At 48.0% G+C, this 19,867-nt stretch overlaps 1 protein-coding gene across 3 annotated transcripts in view; it reads right to left on the reverse strand.

The window, feature by feature from the left end:
- Positions 1–19,867, reverse strand: part of RICTOR (RPTOR independent companion of MTOR complex 2) — a 1,600,666-nt gene that overhangs the window by 1,159,426 nt on the left and 421,373 nt on the right. For all 3 annotated transcript variants that reach the window (XM_078674985.1, XM_078674984.1, XM_078674983.1), the window contains exon 17: positions 18,379–18,544. In XM_078674985.1, coding sequence (XP_078531111.1) covers positions 18,379–18,544 — 166 coding nt within the window. The remainder of the gene's footprint in view (positions 1–18,378; positions 18,545–19,867) is intronic.

A 19,867-nucleotide genomic window follows, 5' to 3' on the forward strand; every position in this document is an offset into this window, starting at 1 on the left:
GAATGCGGAGAGGGTGTTCAGTAGTATGCATCGGAGGTGGTTGGGGTCTTTCTTGGGGGGTGGGCCGTCGGCTCTGAGGCTGGTGTAGCTGCAGTTCTGGCAGGTGAAGGGGCCGTGTGTGCGTTTCGGGGTGGCCTTGAGAGCGTGCAGAGTGCTGGCGTCGTAGTGGCAGCGTTCGTCGTGGTGGGTGCGGGGGCCAGGGGTTCTGGAGCTGGGCACGGTCCAGGGGCAGACGGGTGCAGACGGGCTTGCCTTAGGCACGCCAGCGGCGCGGCCGCGCAGCGCCCGGCATATATGGGGAGGTGGGAGGGAGGAGCAGCTGGGAGGCAGGGGCAGCGAATGGTCAGTGGGCCGTCAGGGGGGCGAGCCGCAGGGGACACAGCGGAGAGGGCGGTGAGGGACAACAAAGGTAACAGAAGGAAATAAGGGGACAGAAATGAGGGAAAAACGAGTGGCACAGAGGGCAGAAGGGCACACAAAAACGAGTGGAACAGAGGGCAGAAGGGCACAAAAAACGAGTGGAACAGAAGGCTGAAGGGGCACAAAAACAAGGGGAAAACGAGTGGCACAGAGGGCAGAAGGGCACAAAAAACAAGTGGAACAGAAGGCAGAAGGGCACAAAAAACGAGGGAAGAACGAGTGGAACAGAGGGAAGACGGGTACAAAAAAACAGTTTTAACAGAATGCAAAAGGGGCACAAAAACGAGGGAAAAACGAGTGGCACAGAAGGCAAGAAGGGCACAGAAATACAGGAAAAACGAGTGGCACAGAAGCAAAATACAGAAATACAGAGGCAGAAGGGCACAAAAACGAGGGAGAAACGAGTGGCACAGAGGGCAGAAATGCACAAAAAACGAGTGGAACAGAAGGCAGTAGGGCACAAAAACGAGGGGAAAACGAGTGGCACAGAGGGCAGAAGGGCACACAAAACGAGTGGAACACAAGTCAGAAAGGCCCAAAAATCGAGGGAAAAACGAGTGGCGCAGAAGGGCACAAAAAACAAGGGGAAAACGAGTGGCACAGAGGGCAGAAGGGCACAAAAAAACGAGTGGAACATAAGTCAAAAGAAGCACAAAAACAAGGGAAAAACAAGTGGCACAGAGGGCAGAAGGGCACAAAAAATGAGCGGAACCGAGTGCAGAAGGGCACACAAAAACGAGTGGCACAGAGGGCAGAAGGGCACAAAAAAAGAGTAGAACAGAGGGCAGATGGGCACACAAAAACCTGTGGAACAGAAGGCAAAAGAGGCACAAAAACGCGGGGAACAGAGGGCAGAAGGGCACACAAAAACGAGGGAAAAACAATTGGCACAGAGGGCAAAAGGGCACAAAAAAACGAGTGGAACAGAGGGCAGAAGGGCACAAAAAATGAGTGGAACAGAAGGCAGAAGGACACATAAAATGAGTGGGGCATAAGGGCACCAATAAACGAGTGGAACAGAAGGCAGAAGGGCACAAAAACGAGTGGAACAGAGGGCAGAAGGGGCACAAAAAACGAGTGACACAGAGGGCAGAAGGGCACAAAAAACGAGTGGAACAGAGGGCAGAGGGCACAAAAAACAAGTGGAACAGAAGGCAAAAGGGGCACAAAAACGAGGGGAAAACGAGTGGCACAGAAGGCAAAAAGGGCACAGAAATGCCGGAACAACGAGTGGCACAGAGGCAAAATACATAATACAGAAATACAGAGGCAGCTAAGAACAGAAGGCAAAACGGGAAGAGAGGCACGGGGGCAGCGAGGGGAATAGAAGGGAAAACCGGACAGGGACACAGGGGCAGCGAGGGGTACAGAAGGAAAGACCGGGCAGAGAGAGCACGGGGAAAGCGAGGGGAACAGAGGGAAGAAAAAGGGGCACATACCACGTACAGGCAGCGGGGGAAGACAGACAACGGCAGTCAGACACAACAATGAAAATACAGGCAATACAATAAATGCAATAAAGCGGAGAATGAACAAACCTTCCTAAGGACTACCACTGGCCACCAGGGATGAAGCGCAGGTGTTAGCCTGCGGGTAGTGGAGGGCCTCGAACGTCCTCAGCAGCGGCAGCTGGGGCAGGGAGGCACAGGCGGTGCTGTGCGGAGGGGGAGCGACCTACTTGGTGGGGTCGTAGCTCTCTGCCAGATCCCATAAGGCATTCCAGAATTTGTACTGCATGTAGATGTTAGTGCACCGGGAGGACAAAGACAGCACACAAGATAATGACTAGAAGGGCTCCAGAAGGGAATACAGACAGCACAAGGGAACAGAAGTGTGTAAATCACAAAGCATTTGCAAGAAACCATGGCTCACGTTTGTCAGACTGGACATAAATCAAAACAAATCAAATCAGGTGTTTGTTAAGTGTGACTACAGTCCATCAAGGAGGGGGTCTGTCGAAGAGCCAGGTTTTGAGGCTTCTTGCGAAGATGGGGCACCATGTTATCTGTCTGAGGTGGAGCAGAAGGTCGTTCCAGGCTCTGGCCTCGCGGACGAAGGATAAGGAGCGGCCTCCCGATCCAGTCTTTCTGGTGCGGGGGACCACGGCGTAGGAGAGCTGGGCTGATCGTAGGGTCCTTTGAGGTGCGTGGAATTTGAGTCGTCTGTTCAGGTATGCTAGTCAGGTGTCATAGAGGGTCATGCGAGCATGGGTTAGCATCTTGAAGGTGACTCTAGCTTCGATGGGGAGCCAGTGGAGTGTGGGCAGGTGCTGGGAGATTTGACAGTGTCTTGGCAGGTTGAGGACAAGTCTTGCGGCGGCGTTTTGGATGTTCTGTAGCTTGTGGGTGAGGTTTTTGTTTTTTCCGGCTTAGAGTGCGTTGCCGTAGTCGAGCCTGCTGGTGACCAGGGCATGAGTGACGGTCTTTCTGTGTTGGAGGGGGATCCATTTGAAGGTCTTAAGTAGGAGGCGGACGGTGTGGAAGCAGGACGACGAGACTGAGTTGATCTGGCGGTCCATTTTGAGTCCAGGATGATTCCCAGGTTGCGTGGTTGGTCCATGGTAGGTGGTGCGGGCTTCTGAGAGCGGGAGGCCCCCAAGTGTCATTCCAGGCGTCGGGGTTTGGGTCCATGATGTGTACTTCCGTTTTGTTGGTGTTTAGTTGTAGGCAGCTGTTTTTCATCCATTTGGCAACGGCTTCCATGCCTTCTTGAAAGTTGTGCCTGGCGGTGTTGGGTTCATTGGATAGGGAGAGGATGAGTTTGGTATCGCCTGACGATGTGGAGCCATGTAGATGTTAAAGAGTGTAAGGATGAGGGAGGACCCCCTGGGGGACTCCGCAGGTGTAGGGTCCGAGAGGAAAGGGGGGCGTCTGACCCGCTGCGTTCTGCCAGAGAGGAAGGAGCAGATCCAGTTGTGGGCCTTGTCTTGGAACCCTGCGTCGTGGAGTCTGCATATTAGGGTGCGGTGAGAGGTATACACAACAAGATTCTCAGAACTGTCGCTCTGAGCTCGGCGAAATAGAACGGGCGCAGAGAATGGCCCCCATGACATTAATACCATCAGCCACGGTGAAGGGCCTGCGCTCTGACCCTTTGAAATCACTCACACGCTGCTTGCACATAATGCCTGCTACAAGGAAAAAAACACTACATAGATAAAGATGTTTTCCTAGTTAGGGGCTTTAAAACAGGACACAGCCGCGAAGACCCCAGCGGCTCTCCTCTTGCAGGCACCGAGCCTACACAAGAGACCTCATTCTCTGAGCTCCCTCGGACACGATCCTTCTTGGAGGATCTCTTCTGTGGAATGCATGAGAACCTATTAGCATGGCGGGATGAAGAGATGCAAAAGGTCTATGGGCTGAAGCAGGAGATGAGAAAGGTAGGCAATAGAGTATCCTCACTGGATAATATGTGGCCAACACAAAAGAAGAGGTAGAGATCCTGTTACAGGAGGTACTCATGGTAAGGAATCCATCCCGGAGTTCAACCCTCACCTTAAGGATGTGGAGAACTGCTCAAGGAAACAAAACATATGCATCAACGGAACTCAACAAAACGCTGAGTGAGAGGCTGTAGAAGCTTAAATAAAAAAGCTATTCATGTACATTATCCAGAATATGGAAACGGAAGGCATTATCCTGGTCCGCACTCACCAAGTGGGTCCACACTCATGAGGCGGAACCCAAGACCCTGATATTTTAACATGTCTACACCACTTTCGCCTAAAAGAAAGTTTAATGGTAGCAGCTACAAATAAGAGATAAGGAAAATGCTACTTACCAGTATGCATCAGTTCTTGGCATGTAGAGCTGCAGAGTTACACACTGTACATAGATCACCACCTAGTGTTGGGCCCGGATGTTTGCAGTTTGTTTTTGTCCTGAAAAGTTCTTTGGACGTCACAAGATAGGTGACTCCTCCTTTGGACCACATTGTGCATGGGCATAGGCTCTATCCTCAGATTGTTTTTCGCCATTAGGGAAATGATGGAGCTTTGCAAGAAAAGGAAGTCTGTCCATGTAAGCTGTATCTAATTAAGATAATACTGGAACAGATAAGAGTAGCCGGGGAGGCGGGTAGGCGTGTGTAACTCTGCAGCTCTACATGCCAAGAACAGATGCATACTGGTAAGTAGCATTTTCTGTTTGAGGCATCTGAACTGCAGATTACACACTTTGCATAGATTGTATAGCAGTACCCACTCTTAGCAGCGACCATCCTTATCCGTTGTAGTAGTTTGAAATAGTGTTTTGAGAACAGCATGGCCCACATTAGCTTGTTGTTTCGTTTGCACGTCTACACAATAGTGTTTTGTTAATGTGCTCGGTGTAGACCATGTAGCTGCTTTGCAGATGTCATCTAAGGGAATGTTCCCTAAAAATGCCATTGAAGCCCCAATTTTCCTTGTAGAGTGGACTTTAGGAGGATCAGATAGCATAGGTTTAGCTTTGTGATAGCTAACCCAGATTTTGATATAGGGTTGCCTTTGTGTGGTGGTGAGAAAGACACAAAAAGTTGTTTGTCTCTTATGAAAGGGTTGTGTTCTCTCAATGTAGTATAACAATGCTCTTTTGACATGTAGTGTATGAAGAGCTCTTTCTGCTACTGTTTGTGGCTGCGAGAAGAACACAAGGAGTTTCACAGATTGATTGAGATGGAAGGGAGAGATGACTTTGGGAAGGAATTTTGGATTGGTACGGAGAACGACCTTATTGTGATGCATTTGCAAGAAAGGTTCTTGAATGGTTATTGCTTGTAGTTCACTAACTCTCCGTAGTGAAGTAATAGCTACTAGGAACGCAACCTTCCATGTTAAAAATTGTAGTTCACATTTATGTAAAGGTTCGAAGGAAGGACCCATTAGCCTTGTGAGAACAATTTTTAAATTCCACATTGGTGAAGGTGATACCCTGAGAGAAATTATTCGCTTGAGGCCTTCCATGAAAGCTTTAATAGCAGGCACTCTGAACAGAGATAGATGCTGTCTGTTTTGTAGATATGCTGCTATGGCAGCAAGATGCAGTCTAATAGACATGTCGGCCAAGTTACATTTTTGAAGCTGTAATAAGTATGATATGATGTGTTGAATAGGCACGTCTAGAGGATTAACATTGTTGTTGTGACAATATATTACAAAGCGTTTCCACTTGGCTGCATAGCATGCTCTAGTGGTTGGACGTCTAGCTTCTTTTATGACGTTCATACAGTCAGGAGGAAGGTTAAGATAACAGAATTCTAGGATTTCAGAAGCCAGATCGCAAGGTTGAGCTAAGCTGGGTCCGGGTGTCTGATCTCTCCACGGTTCTGGGTTAAAAGGGGCGGAGATAGGTATAGCTTTTGGTGCGGCACTACAGACCGTTGTAGCAGTGTGGTGTACCACGGCTGTCTGGCCCACATTGGAGCAACTAGGATGAAGGTTAGAGAATGCTGCTGTAGTTTGCGCACTACTAGTGGCATGAGTGGTAGAGGCGGAAAAGCGTGCGCAAATTTGCCTGACCAGTTCATCCATATCGCATTGCCTTTGGACAGTGGGTGTGGATATCTGGCGGCGATGCTTGGGCATTTGGAGTTTTCGTGGGTGGCGAAGAGGTCTATCTAAGGTTGTCCGCACATCTGAAAGAATGGTTGAAGAACTTGCGGATGAAGTTTCCATTCGTGGATCTGTTGTTTGACGACTTAACAGATCTGCTATGGTATTTTGTACTCCTGGAAAATGTTGGGCTAAGAGGAATATGTTTTGAGGTATAGCCCACCACCATATGTTCTATGCTAGCTGAGAAAGTTGCAGGGAGTTTGTTCCGCCCTGTTTCTGTATGTAATACATGGCTGTCATGTTGTCCGTGCAGACTAACACAGCTTTGTTTGATAATTGATTTTGAAAAGCTTTCAATGCTAGGCATATGGCTAGTAACGCTAGATGGTTGATATGTAGTAACTTTTGTTGTGGTGTCCACCTGCCTTGCATGATGTGTTGCAGTAGGTGGGCTCCCCAGCCGGAGAGCGATGCGTCCGCTGTCAAGACTATCTGAGGAACTGGCTCTACGAACGGTCGCCCTTTGGAAAGGTTTTTGGTGTTCCACCACTGCAGAGAGCGATGAGTCTGACCATCTACCAACACTAGGTCTATTAATTGACCTTGAGCCTGGTTATTATTATTATTATTATTATTGGATTTTATAAAGCGCGTAGTCACCCGTAAGTATCCCAGCGCCAAGATCCATACATCTGAGGGTCACTGGGGCGAAGGGGAAGTCAGATCAGGGGAAAAGGTGCGTTTTCAGCATGCTTCCAGTGGTTCCATTGGCATGCTAAGCACTCTTGGAGATGACACATTTGAAGTCTTGCATGGGGCACTATGAAAATGCAAGAGGCCATCATTCCAATGAGCTGCATGAACACTCGTGCTGGAAGGGAGTGCTGTGGCTGAAACTTTGTGAGAAGAGCCTGCATGCTGGCTATCATTACCGGAGTGGGATAAGCTAGCGCTGTTGAGGTGTTTTTGTGGCACCGAGGTATTGTTGTACTTTGGATGGTTGCAGATGGGTCTTGGTGTGGTTTATTGTGAACCCCAAGTGTGGAGCAGTTGGATAGTGGCGTGAGTGTGTTCTACACACTGGTTGTGGGAGCTGGCTTTTATGAGCCAGTTGTCCAGGTATGGGAAGACGTGGATGTGCTGTCTTCGTAAATGTGCTGCCACTACTGCTAGGCACTTGGTGTATACTCTTGGTGCTGTTGTGACTACGAATGGGAGTACTTTGAATTGATAGTGCTGCCCGTCTATTACAAATCTGAGATACTTCCTGTGAGCTTTGGGAATGGGAATGTGGAAGTATGCGTCCTTGAGATCTAGAGTAGCAAGGAAGTGGTTTTGTAACAGAAGAGGAAAGACTTGTTGGAGTGTGACCATGTGAAAATGGTCTGACTGTATGTATATGTTTAGAGGTCTGAGGTCTAGAATAGGCCCTAGAGAGCCATCCTTCTTTGGGATAAGAAAGTATAGGGAGTAGACTCCCTTGTTTTGTTGGTTCAGAGGAACAGGTTCTATTGCACCTTTTTCCAGCAGAGATATTACTTCTTGCTTTAGCAGTAATAGATGTTCTTGTGACATTGACACTGTTTTGTCGGTATGTTTGGGGGGTATATGTTAGTTCTAGACAGTAACCTGATTAAATATTTTGTCGCACCTACCTGTCTGATGTGATGTTGGTCCAGGCAGGAAGGAATTGTTGTAGTCTTCCCCCCACAGGAGTGGAATGGTGGGGGGGAAGTCGAGGAAAGTTGGGTAGGGGTGGAGGCAGAGCAGGAGTTGTTGGTTTTGCCTCAGACTTTGTTGCTGTTACCCCTGGAACCCCCTCTTTGGCTGCCCTTAGTGAATGTGGATTGGCTAGGGGTCTTATAGGAAGTGGAGGGGCTATCGGAGGAGTAGCCTCTTGTGTTGCCTCTATATGAAGAGCGACGAAAAGAACGTCTGGGAGCTTGCAATAGCAAAGCTCCCATAGATTTAGCTGTGTCAGTGTCTTTTTTCATTTTCTCTAAAGATACATCGACATTAGGGCCAAATAGGTGTTTCTCATCAAATGACTGATTGAGGATGGAGTTTTGTACTTCAGGTTTAAAACCTGAAGTACGTAGCCAGGCATGCCTACACAAAAGGACACTGGTGTTAATTGCCCTTGAGGCAGTATCTGCGGCATCTAGGGCACAACGAATGGAAGTATTGGTGATATTTTTACCTTCCTGTAGGAGTTCATTGGCCCTATTTTTATATTTATCTGGAAGATGCTGCATTATGGATTCCAGTTCATCATAATGTGCCCTGTCATATCTTGCTAATAGCGCTTGAGTATTGGCAATGCCCTATAGGTCAGCTGCCTGTGGCGCTGTTCGTTTGCCCGAGGCTTCAAGAAGTTTAGATTTCTTTTCTGGTGGTGAGGCTTCACCTGATGTTTGTGAATTGGCAAGTTTACATACGTTAGAAACTACCAAGATATCTAGCAGTGCTGGGCCTCTAATGTAAACTGATCTGTAGGGGCAGCTTTGTATTTTTACTCAATGCGGGGGTTGAGGACTCGAGCCCTGACAGGATATTTGAATACCTCTGTTGCATGCTTAATGACCCCCTTAAGCATTGCAAAATGGAAGTGGACCTTTGTGTAGTGTCAAAAGTGTTCAATAAGAAATCTTCCTCCACAGTGTCTATGTGCAAATCAACCCCATGGTATTGGGCAGCCCTATGGACTAGTAGGTTAAAGCCTATAGTGTCCTCTGGGGGGGAAGGCCTGGAGGGATATACATCATCTTGAGGGACGTAGGCCACATCAGGGGTGGTATATTCATCCTATGGATTAGGAGACTGAGGGGGACTATTGGTCCCAACTCGGTCAAGTGCACCCTCACCTGTGTCATCAGAGTCTGTATCTACATCATCATCGGGATTTGGAGATGGTGTAGGAGAATGATGTCTTGGAGGAGGTGGGGGGGGAAGAGTATGAGGAGGTGGTGGAGAAGGGACCCTTAACGGAGAGGTTGCAATGTCTCTCTTCTTTGGTGGAGGAGGAGGTGCAGGCGCCTCTAGTGGTTCCTTCTTGGAGCTAAGTCAGTTGGCTAGTCTTCGGATCCTTTACAAGAGTCTTTTGAGTAGGATCTGGTGTAAAAACCTCTTCTGTGGAGGGTAGATCCTTCCATGTCGAAGTTCTCGGTTCCGGAAATTTTTTCAGCACTGACTCGGTAGCTGGTCTAGGGTCTTTCGGCTTAGAACTGTGACCTTTTGAAATGTCCATAACCGGAACGTGTTTTTTCGGTTCCGGGGGGTTTTTCGGCTCCGAAGCATGGGAGTCAGGACCTTTAGGTAGCCTTATCATATTTTTATTGATCTCTGCTTCACTACCTACAATGCAGTTTTTACTATCTTTTAGGTTGTTTAATGGGCAACGAAGAGAGGTACCCCCAATACCACGCATAGGCTCATGAGGCCATCCGAGTTTTTGAACATAAGTAAGCCTTCACCATTGCAAAAAAAAAAAAATTCCCTCCATTCATATCAGGGAGATTACATGTATGTGTGTTTATGTATGTTTTATATGTCCCTCTTTAAGTGTCTTCTTTTCACAGGGTACCAGAGCCCCATTTGTGTTCTGTAACTTACCCTTATTTGATTAGGAAAGAAATACTTTTTCCTCAGTTCCTGGACATCCGACTAGCATGTATATTATGTTCCTGGACGTCCGACAAGTATATTTATTATGTCTTTCTTTCACAGGTTTTTTTCAAACGCCAATTGGGCGCAACGAACATACCTTTTCATATTAAACATTGATAGGTATATTACACATTTAATTTTTATAAAATCTTTTTCCAACACTTTCACATTTCATGTGAGTAAGGTGAGGATAAAGTGCATATCCTCGTCCTGAAGAAGGAGCCTTGTGCTCCGAAACATGTTGACACTGTTAATGGTTGATATACCCTAGTACGTATTTTTTCAACCAGATTCTGCACCTTTTATTAATACCAGCCAAGGACAGAATAAATAATTGTTTCCTGTGTGCCAGGTATTTTTTACTCACTTTTTTTCACCTCACCTCACTCACACCCTATAAACACACCCTCACATAGTTAACTACCAAGTGCTCCTATGTAGTCGTTTGTCGTAGCACGCCGCATCCCGTAGAGGGGTGCGAAGGCCCCGATGATGAAGCATGACACCAAGGGGCCTGTTGGTGTGTGAGGGGCATTTAAACAACACTGTGTGCTCCCCATCACGTTAGGGACCACTGCCACCCTCCAAGTGGATTCTACTTTGTTTATTCATGAAACCTGATGACCAACCACACCAGAGTACTACTCATTGGCGACTTTAATTATTGGTTCAACGATATATGTGGTGGACCACATGCAGCAACACTTTTCGAACTGCTAGCGAGTTTAAACATGACTCAGCTAGTATCTGCCCCCACCCACGTCAAGGGCCACACCCTCGACCATATTTGGTCCCATAAGGTCACCTTGTCAACTCCAATAATCTACCCCTGCATCTGGTCGGATCACCATCTGATCGAATTCACTGCGACTGTCAAGGACAGGGCTAAGCCTCCTAAAATGGCAGGCGGTCTGTCCCGCAAATGGAGAGCACTTGACTCTCAGGGTTTCATCGACTCTTTAGCCAGTACACTTCCCACTATTGATTCCAACTCCAATATCGACTCAATGGAAGCAGACATCGCAAACTGGCTAAAGACGGCTAGCGATAGGCACGCCCCTCTCACTAAATATACTCGTACTAGATATGGCACCGCCCACAAATGGTTCACTAGTGACCTAAAGGACCAAAAGCTTAAACTTCGCCAACTAGAAAGGAATTGGAGGCGTGGGTACTCCAAGGCAGACAGATCGCTTTACCTGGCAGCTCGCAAGGAATACAAAGTCTCGATTTCCACGGCTAAAGGTGCACATGTCTCAGAGAGAATACTCTTGGCTCACAACAGATCGAAGGAAATCTTTAAAATTATGCATGACTTCACCAGCGACGATAGAATTCTACCGAGCCAGGCCCCCACTCAAGAGATGTGTAAAAAATTGCGGTTATTACGAATAGCATCCCCCCCATTACCCATATGGTCTCCTCTGACTATATTCCTATTAATCCATTTTCACTTACCCACTTCTCAGACATCTGCCTTAACACCCTCTCAGAGCTCATGACCCGTGTCAAGTCGGGTTCCCCTAACGATTGCTGCCCTCCTCCTGTTCTTAGGGACATTGTCTCAGCCCTGCCCCAAAGTATCCTCCCCTTCCTCAACGAATCCCTCAGCAAGGGCATAGTACCAAGCTCACTCTAGGACCCTATATTGGTCCCCCTTTTAAATAAACCTGGGGCAGACCCATTAAACCCTTCCAACTATCGCCCTATTTCCCTCTTACCCTATTTGGCAACAATTTTGGAGGCTCATGTCACAAGGTGCCTCTCCAAGTTCATCGAAAACACCAAGTTCCTAGAGCCTAACCAAGCTGGCTTCCGGCCTGCCCATTCGACCGAGGCCGTCATCCTAGCAGTACTAGACACACTGAGAGGAAATGCAGATAGGCTCTAGTGCTCCTGGATTTGTTGGCCGCGTTCGACACGGTCGACCATAACATTCTGTTACACTGTGTCGGACAAGCAGGCATCCACGGTCCTGCCTATGAATGGATCAAGTCATTTCTGTCGGGCAGAACCCAAACTGTACGCTTGGGCTCCTTCACTGCCGCTAAGCTATCTACAGTATGTGGAGTGCCGCAGGGCTCTTCCCTCTCCCCACTGTTGTACAATCTTTACATCCGGCCGCTAATCCACTCACTTAAAACCAGGAGGATAACGGTCTTTAATTATGCAGATGATCTTCAGATAATTTTTTCCCTGGACTCCCCAAATGCTGCGGCTGAATTTCAATCTGTGATGCTTCATATCCAGCAGGGGATGAATCACAATCAGCTCAAATTGAACCCAGGAAAAACGGAACTGGTACTGCCAGGGAACAGCGCCACACACTGGGGACCACACTTCTGGCCGAGCGAACTCGGTCCTCCTCCCACGTCGTCCCCTTCAGTGAAAAGCCTTGGGGTGGTCATCGACTCCGACCTCTCACTCAAGCGACACGTGGGGGCTGTGATCTCGGTTAGTCTTTTCCAACTGCGAAAAATTAGGAATATTTCCCACCTGCTATCTCATGCAGCTCTTGTGCAGGTAGTGATCGCCTTAGTGCTCTCACGCCTTGACTTCTCCAACTCCCTCTACATAGGGTTACCCCAGACCTTGCTTAATCGCCTTCAAATCATCCAGAATCAGGCAGCAAGGCTAATCCATAAAACCCCTAGATGGCAATCTGCTAGGCCCACGCTGCAAAAACTACACTGGCTGCCCATACCACAAAGAGCTGCTTTCAAGACAGGTTGCCTAATCTTCAAAGCACTCCACTGCAATAGTCCTGAATTCTTGAACAGTCTGATCGTTAAGCACGTCCCGGCCCGTAATCTCCGCTCAGTCCACCTTCACTTACTCACCATTTCTTCCATCAGGCTGAAAAAGCAGGGAGGCCGCAGGTTCTCATACCTGGCACCCAGGTTCTGGAACTCTCTCCCCCTCGCTATCAAGACCAGTGACAACCTATTGAGCTTCAGAAAGGCCTTATAGACTTGGCTATTCACCCAAATCTGCTAACTTGTTCCACCGCTTCATCATCATACATACCCAGCGCCAGGAAACTTATGGTGACAGTGCGCTTTACAAGCTCCTATTAACATTAACATTAGGTAGGCCCGAAGGCCTTTGTCGACGACCGGAATCAAAGACTTCGAAGTCGTGAAGAGTCGCGTCGATGGGGACTGCGATCAAAACAATACCATCAAACTGGGTGAGGATTGCACGCCGAAAGAAAATCGGTTCCAAACCGGAGGGCAGGAAACCCATCCGAGCCTGATGGCGGAAAAAAACAATCTGAGGATGGAGCCGATGCCCATGCGCAAAGTGGTCCAAAGGAGGAGTCACCTATCTCTTGACTTCCAAAGAACTTTTCAGGACAAAAAACAAACTGCAAACATCCAGGTCCAACACTAGGTGGTGATCTATGCACAGTGTGTAATCTGCAGCTCAGATGCCTCGAACATAAAGCTTGAAGGGCACCCCAGGATCTCTCAGCAGTTACTCCACTAAAACATTGAGAGTTCAGAGAAATTACAGAATTCCTCACCAGCAAAGACATCAGATATGAAACAAGCCTCCAAGCACACGCAAAGTATTCAAACTACAATTATAATTTAGAGGTCCATGTTTTCCTCAGCTTCTTTTTTTATTGTTCAGTAACCACAGCCGGCCAATGTGTTTCGTCACTGGGTAATTCATCCCACAGTATCCTCAGGGTTTAAATGATCCAGGTGCATATCTTCATCGTATTCTCTGAGGCTCTAACAGAGACACCGACTCGCACACGACTGAAACCCAATAGTTCTTAATCTATTGTTTACACATGTATAAACACTCCCCAATCACCTCACAAAAAGTCAAGAGAGTCTGATCTTGATCATGAAATAGCAATGATTATCTTTATAGCATGCACATGGACCTCTGAATTAGAATTGTAAAATTGCAGGTTGAATAGTTGTATGTGCTTGGAGGCTTGTTTCATTTGTTGGAAGCCTTCCAGGTTTTGGGGATGCAGGGCTGACATCGGTAGTACATTGAGCCTGTGTTAAAATATTTGTGTTCAGTGCATGAGCGCCGGGTTTCCTGATTTGTCCCTATCGACAACTAAAGGCATCAGAAAATGGATGGTGACATCATTTTGGGATCATCTTTATGTGGGAGGGAGCCCTACACCAGATCAAATCTCTACTTGAGGAAAGACGGCTCATGCGGCTACAGAACCACCTTAACAACAGCAGCACATGGTAGGAAGCTGGCTCTGTATATGATATTGCCACTAGGTGGTAATAACGTGCACAGAGTCCAAGAATTCCCCAAAAGTGAACAGGTCTCAATGTAAAAGCTAGAGTGCTCTATTAGTGGTAGTGTGGGCGAGCAGCCTTAGACCGAACGCAGAGGAGTGGAAGACATTTATTGCACAACAGTGTTCAATAATGGAGACACAACTCAAAAAAGAGATCCAGACCAATTAAATATATATATAATTTGTTTTGTACTTCAAGACCAATGTCTACGCAATAGGGTAAGTACGTTTTTAATTTAAAATACTTTGTGTGAGAAAGTGCCATCTTTCTTGTATTGGTATGCCCCCGCTTTTTTCTGAACTGTTGATATGCTTTGACGGAGTGCGCCCTGGACTCCTGCCAACAAGGTACCCAGGGCCTGTGTTCCTTCCCTAAAACTGTGTTGAAACTAAAACCCAATTGGCATCTCTGGCCACCTGTCAGCCCCTAGTAAATGGTACCATAGGCACCCAGGTCATGGTGATCAGAGAAGACCCCTTGAGCTGCAGCACTTATGGGGCCACCTTAAGGGCCCCTGTACCCTGACACTCACACACTGCCTTTGCAGGCTGAGTGTCTAAGTACAGAACTAAACAAAGAGTCGACATGGCACACATCCCTGTGTGCCATGCCCACAGAACCCACAGCCCTGGCATACTTCAGTCACCCCTCTAGCTGGGTGCCCTATGCCAGAGGTATGAGCCCTGTGCCCCTACAGTACCCCGGGCCATTCCTGGGCACTGTAAGTGCAGTGATGCCATTAAGAGTATATGGTGCTGGGAGGTTGTCATTACAAACCCCACAGCACCATAATGGCTACACTGAAAACTTCTCAGCACATTAAACCCGCACTGATGCCACTCTGGGAGTTAATGTAAAATGCACCAGAGGGCATCTTAGAGATGCCCCCTGAAAACCTAACCTACAATTCACGTCTGGGCTGAGTGGCTGCAGAGGCAGCCACACAGCAGACATGCTGCTGGACCCCTGAGTGGAGAGCCCCCCGCTCTCCTGGGCCTGCAACAATGCACATCCTGGGCGAGGTGCTAGGTCTCCTCCCCCAGGATGGGCAGGGGGAAGCTTCAAAGGCATGCCGCCTCTGTGAGCGTCTCCAGACTATTTGCTGTACTCAGCAACTGGACCCCACTGGTTCTAACCCCCACTCTGGCGGGAAGACTGGCGGGAAACCCTACGTCTGCAAGGGGGGGGTGCCAGCCTGTGCCAACCCCACCCCTCAGGTGGGAGAGGCGAGGTGAAGCACGACCACCTAGAAGATGGGGAGCCCTGTACAATCACAGCTAGGCTCCTGCCCCCCTCCCACAGGAGAGGAGCAGGCTAGGGGGTGTACCCTCCCCAGGACAGGGACCTATTGGTCCCTGCACTTGCCATACCAGTAACGCCCCTAAATTTAGTATTTAGGGGCACCCTGAACCTTCCTTCCTCAGATCAAGATACGAAAAGAAGAAAGAAGATCAAGAAGAAGAAGACTCGCCGTGCAGCTGCTATCAACAGGACGACAACAACTGACTTGGCCCCAGCCCTACCGGCCTGTCGATCCTGGAACCTGCTCCTGCCTAATCCCGGCGACTCATGCGGACAGAAACCTTGAGACACCCAGAGGATCTGCCTGCCTTGACCCTCTTAAAGACTGGGACTCCCATCAGCAGAGGCTCTGCTGCAACAACACCACTGGAACCAGCCAGGAAGCTCCGGACCAGCCCACTCTTCACCTGCCGAGCCCGGGCCGTGCCCGAGTGATCCAAGACCACGAGGAAGTCCCCCCGGCGACTGGGACCCGAAGTCCAGTGCCCAAAGACCCTCCTCGACGAACCAGACGACGCCTGCAGACTCAGAACCGGGGCCCCTTTAACCGCAACCAGCTGAGGGTAAGCTTTCCCGACACCTAAAGACACCCCTGCACCCGGCGCACTACAGTCCCCTGTGCATTCTTTTGGGGTACCTACCTGTGCTCCAAGATCCCAACTTACCTCTCGAAGGGGTGGTCGCCCCTGAAGAGTCTCAGTCCCCGATCCTGCAGCCTTTGTTAATTTGTTACCTTTCCCATTGAATAACATTGAGCGCCCGATGGCTCAAAAGCACCCTGCACCCAGCCGCCCGAGTGCCGCTGGCCGTGCCACCTTTGCCCTATCCTACTTCCCCATTTGCCCTGAGCAAGTGACCAGGAGCCCAGCTCCCACAGCCGTGTGGGCTGCTAGCCAGCAGCCATCAACCGGAGGCCCCCCCCTCATTGGATAACATTGGGCCTAACTACCTCTGCACCAGGCCGCCCCAGTGCCACCGAGGGTGAACCAACTGTACCTACCTGACCCTGGGGGACCCCTGAATCTATACCCAGAACCTTAACTTCACCAGTCGAGTACTCACCTGGAAACCGGTAACTCACTTATCTGCCATTGGATAACATTGACCGATTTGACTCGAAAAATCTTCTAAGTGTGAAGTTTTGAAAGCTTAAAATATTCAAATAAAATCATCCGAATTACTCACCTGTGATCAGGAGAGAAGCCAGTACTGTACCTTGTAGCCCAGTACTGAACCGCAAAAGTAATCCTTATCGGGTTTACTAGTAACTTGTATTTTCTCCATTGTAATGCAAGGACTAATAGGTCCCTGTCCTGGGGTGGGTACACCCCCTAGCCTGCACCTCTCCTGTGGGAGGGGGGCAGGAGCCTAGCTGTGATTGGGCAGGGCTCCCCATTTTCTAGATGTACGGAGCCCGGGGTCGTGCTTAACCTCGCCTCTCCCACCTGAGGGGTGGGGTTGGCACAGGCTGGCACACCCCCCTTCATGACATAGGGTTTCCCGCCAGTCTTCCCGCTAGATTGGGGGTTAGAACCAGTGGGGGCCAGTAGCTGAGTACAGCAAATGGTCTGGAGAAGCTCACAGAGGCCGCATGCCTTTGAAGCTTCCCCCTGCCCATCCTGGGGGAGGAGACCTAGCACCTCGCCCAGGATGTGCATTGTTGCAGGCCCAGGAGAGCGGGGGGCTCTCCACCCAAGGGTCGAGCAACATGTCTGCTGTGGGGCAGCCTAGGCAGCCAGCCTCTCAGTCCAGACAAGGATTGTAGGCGGTGGCTGGCGACCACACCAGGGTTGGTAGGTTTTATGGGGCCACCTCTGGGGTGTCCTCTGACTACATGGCACAATAAATCCCACACTTACCTTATTGTGAGTAGTTTGACATCAAACACTCCTGTGTTCAGTGAAGCCATCATGGTGCCGAGGATATCGGGTTGTTGAGTTTCCAGCCCATGTACTCTCTATGACTTAACTGGCACTTACAATATCAAGGAATGGACCCCAATATTGAGGGGCATATCTGCAGGAGTGCACCCTGCCTTAGGGCTGTGAGACCTGCTAGAGGGGTGACCTACCAATGCCTTCAGGCTGTGCTGGTTGGCATGGCACCCAGGAAGGGTGCCATGTTGACTTTGTCTTTTTACTCCCTCACAGGGGCATGCAAGTTGCAAGGGCAGTGGTATGGTCCCAGTGAGGGGGGGGAATCCCAGGGGAACCTCTTCAACTCACAGGCCCTAGGTACCCATGGTACCATTTACTAGGGACTTACAGGGGTTAGAAGTACCAACTGGGGATTTGTTTCTAGGGAAGAAGCACTTGCACAGGGGACATGGTTGACAGGGACCTTGTACACTACAATTCAAACCACATCAAATCCAGGCAAAAAGTGAAGGGCTAACCATGCAAAAGAGGCACTCTCTCACACACACTCAGACCACATAGATGGAAAAAAGCACTTCAGGTCAAGCGTAGTTTAAAACCACAAGCAGAACTGATGGCGGCAAAATGTTAAGGGTTCTGGTAGCAGCAGTGACTCGTTAGATTAAGCTGATACTTGTGAGACCCTCAAATTGCAGCAAGTGTTTATATCAGGTCAGAAAGAAGGTGAAGGCATGAGAACTGTTGAGTAGGATTATAGCCATTGGCGCAAGGGTGGAGGGGGGAGCTAGAGGACAGACAGGAAGATGTTGAACACAAACCTCCCATGAGGAGGGACAGGTGGTTCACTCATCTGGAAGGGGTGGATGATAGGGCTAGGGGGTGGATAGAAAAGGGGCAACACCCCCCATAGCACTTGGGAAACTGCAAGAGGGTCAGGGTAGAAGATGCGACTGGGCCCCCCACCAAACACAACAAATGTAGCGCGAATTAAAATAGTACACCCTCCGCACCCTTGGCTGCTCCCTACTGCATCATCCACAGAATCTTGAGAAAACACTGTAAATCGACACATTTGCATGGGTTACTTACATCTACGTAGTGTGCTCCCTTTGATGTCTACATTGAATGGGGAAACTACCTTTTAGGAAAAAAGATTGAAAATGCACTTCTACTCACCTCGCCACTCCTCGAATAAGTATGTGCATTAGGGACATGATTCATAATGCTATGAAGTAAAAATACTCCCTTTAGATACTCCAATCAACCATTACATTTAGATAAATTAAACATATACCTTTAAGATAAATATATCTTTCTGCACTCTAACGTGTTGATCCTTTTTTTGGTGTGTTGCAACTGCCTTCCGGACAATATGATCTAGGTAGAGGCTGTGTGGTTTAGGACCTCGTCTCTTCATCTCATGGAAGCGCTTTAAGCAATTTAATGCTGCACTGGCTCGCCTAAAAAGGAAAAACAATTTTACTTGTTAAAATCACCACTTTAATAAGTATGTACTTTTTTCACTGTCTCCCCCACTGAATTGTTCAGCAAAAACAGATGTAGAAAAATATTTAGCTGAAAGGTGCGACATAAAAACACCAAAACCTCTGAATGTTTGGTTCATAACTCTAATTTAATGGAATTCTATTTCTGTAAAATGAATAAGAAAAATATATATAAAAATCAATACTTTTATACACTTTTATAATTAGAAACTCAATACAAACATTTTAAAGCGAGAATTCTACTTAGAGTACATATGGAGGCATCCAGGCTGTGTGTACTGTTATCTATCACTAATATCATGGGGCCAAAATAACTTGACTCCCTCAGGTGGTAGCAAGGAGAATTAGTGAAGCTTTAATCTAGAAGATCAGGTGGGGGCCAACATACTCAGATTCAGCATGACGCTCTAAATCGTCAAATAGAGTCAGTACATCACTTTGGCCCAAAAAAATCATCATTAGGAGGTAACTATTTCAATTCAAATAAGATATAAAAAAAAACAGGTGTCTGTCTCTTCTGGGGACAAAATACAACCTCAAACATTCTAATGGTGTCTACCCTGTTTGTGCGACTCTGGCTTTCTTCCAGAGTCTTCAGGCTGGCACTGCAAACTAGTGAATTTTTAATTCATATTCCAAAATTCTGCACCAACGTCAATCTTGGTTGAGATCAGTGTAGTGCTCATAAACACTTGTAGGAAAAACGTTATTGGCATGGCTTGACAATTCTGTACTGCTTAGCTTTCATTGTTTCTGATTTACCTTGCTTTTCTTTACAATTAAATGGCAAAGTGAGCCCCCTAGAGGTGTTCTATATCATTTTTGATTCAGTGTGATGTCAGAGCTGTGCACTAATGTCATGACATCCAAACAGTACCTGTAGGAAGCTGGCTCTGTATATGGTATACCATCAGGCGGTTATACTGTGCACAGAGTCCAGGGGTCCCCCAAAAGTGTACAATGCTCAATAAAAAAACCAAAGTGCTCTATTAGAGGTAGTGTGGATGAGCAGCCTTATTACTAATACAGAGGAGAGTAAGACACTGATTGCACAACATTGATCCATAATGGACACAAGACTCAACAAGCATTTACAATGCAACGGTTTCGCCTTTGCAAAAGTTAGAGCTATTTGCATTGTAAATGACAACATTTTTATTTATGTGTTGGTTTGGAAAACAGATAAATAAATGGCATTGTCATTTACAATGCCAATAGCTTAATCTCTCGCAAATGCCACAGACACACACACCCACAGAGAGCCCCCACAGACAGAGC

Source organism: Lissotriton helveticus, chromosome 2_1 (assembly GCF_964261635.1).
Source record: "Lissotriton helveticus chromosome 2_1, aLisHel1.1, whole genome shotgun sequence".
NCBI lineage: Eukaryota > Metazoa > Chordata > Amphibia > Caudata > Salamandridae > Lissotriton > Lissotriton helveticus.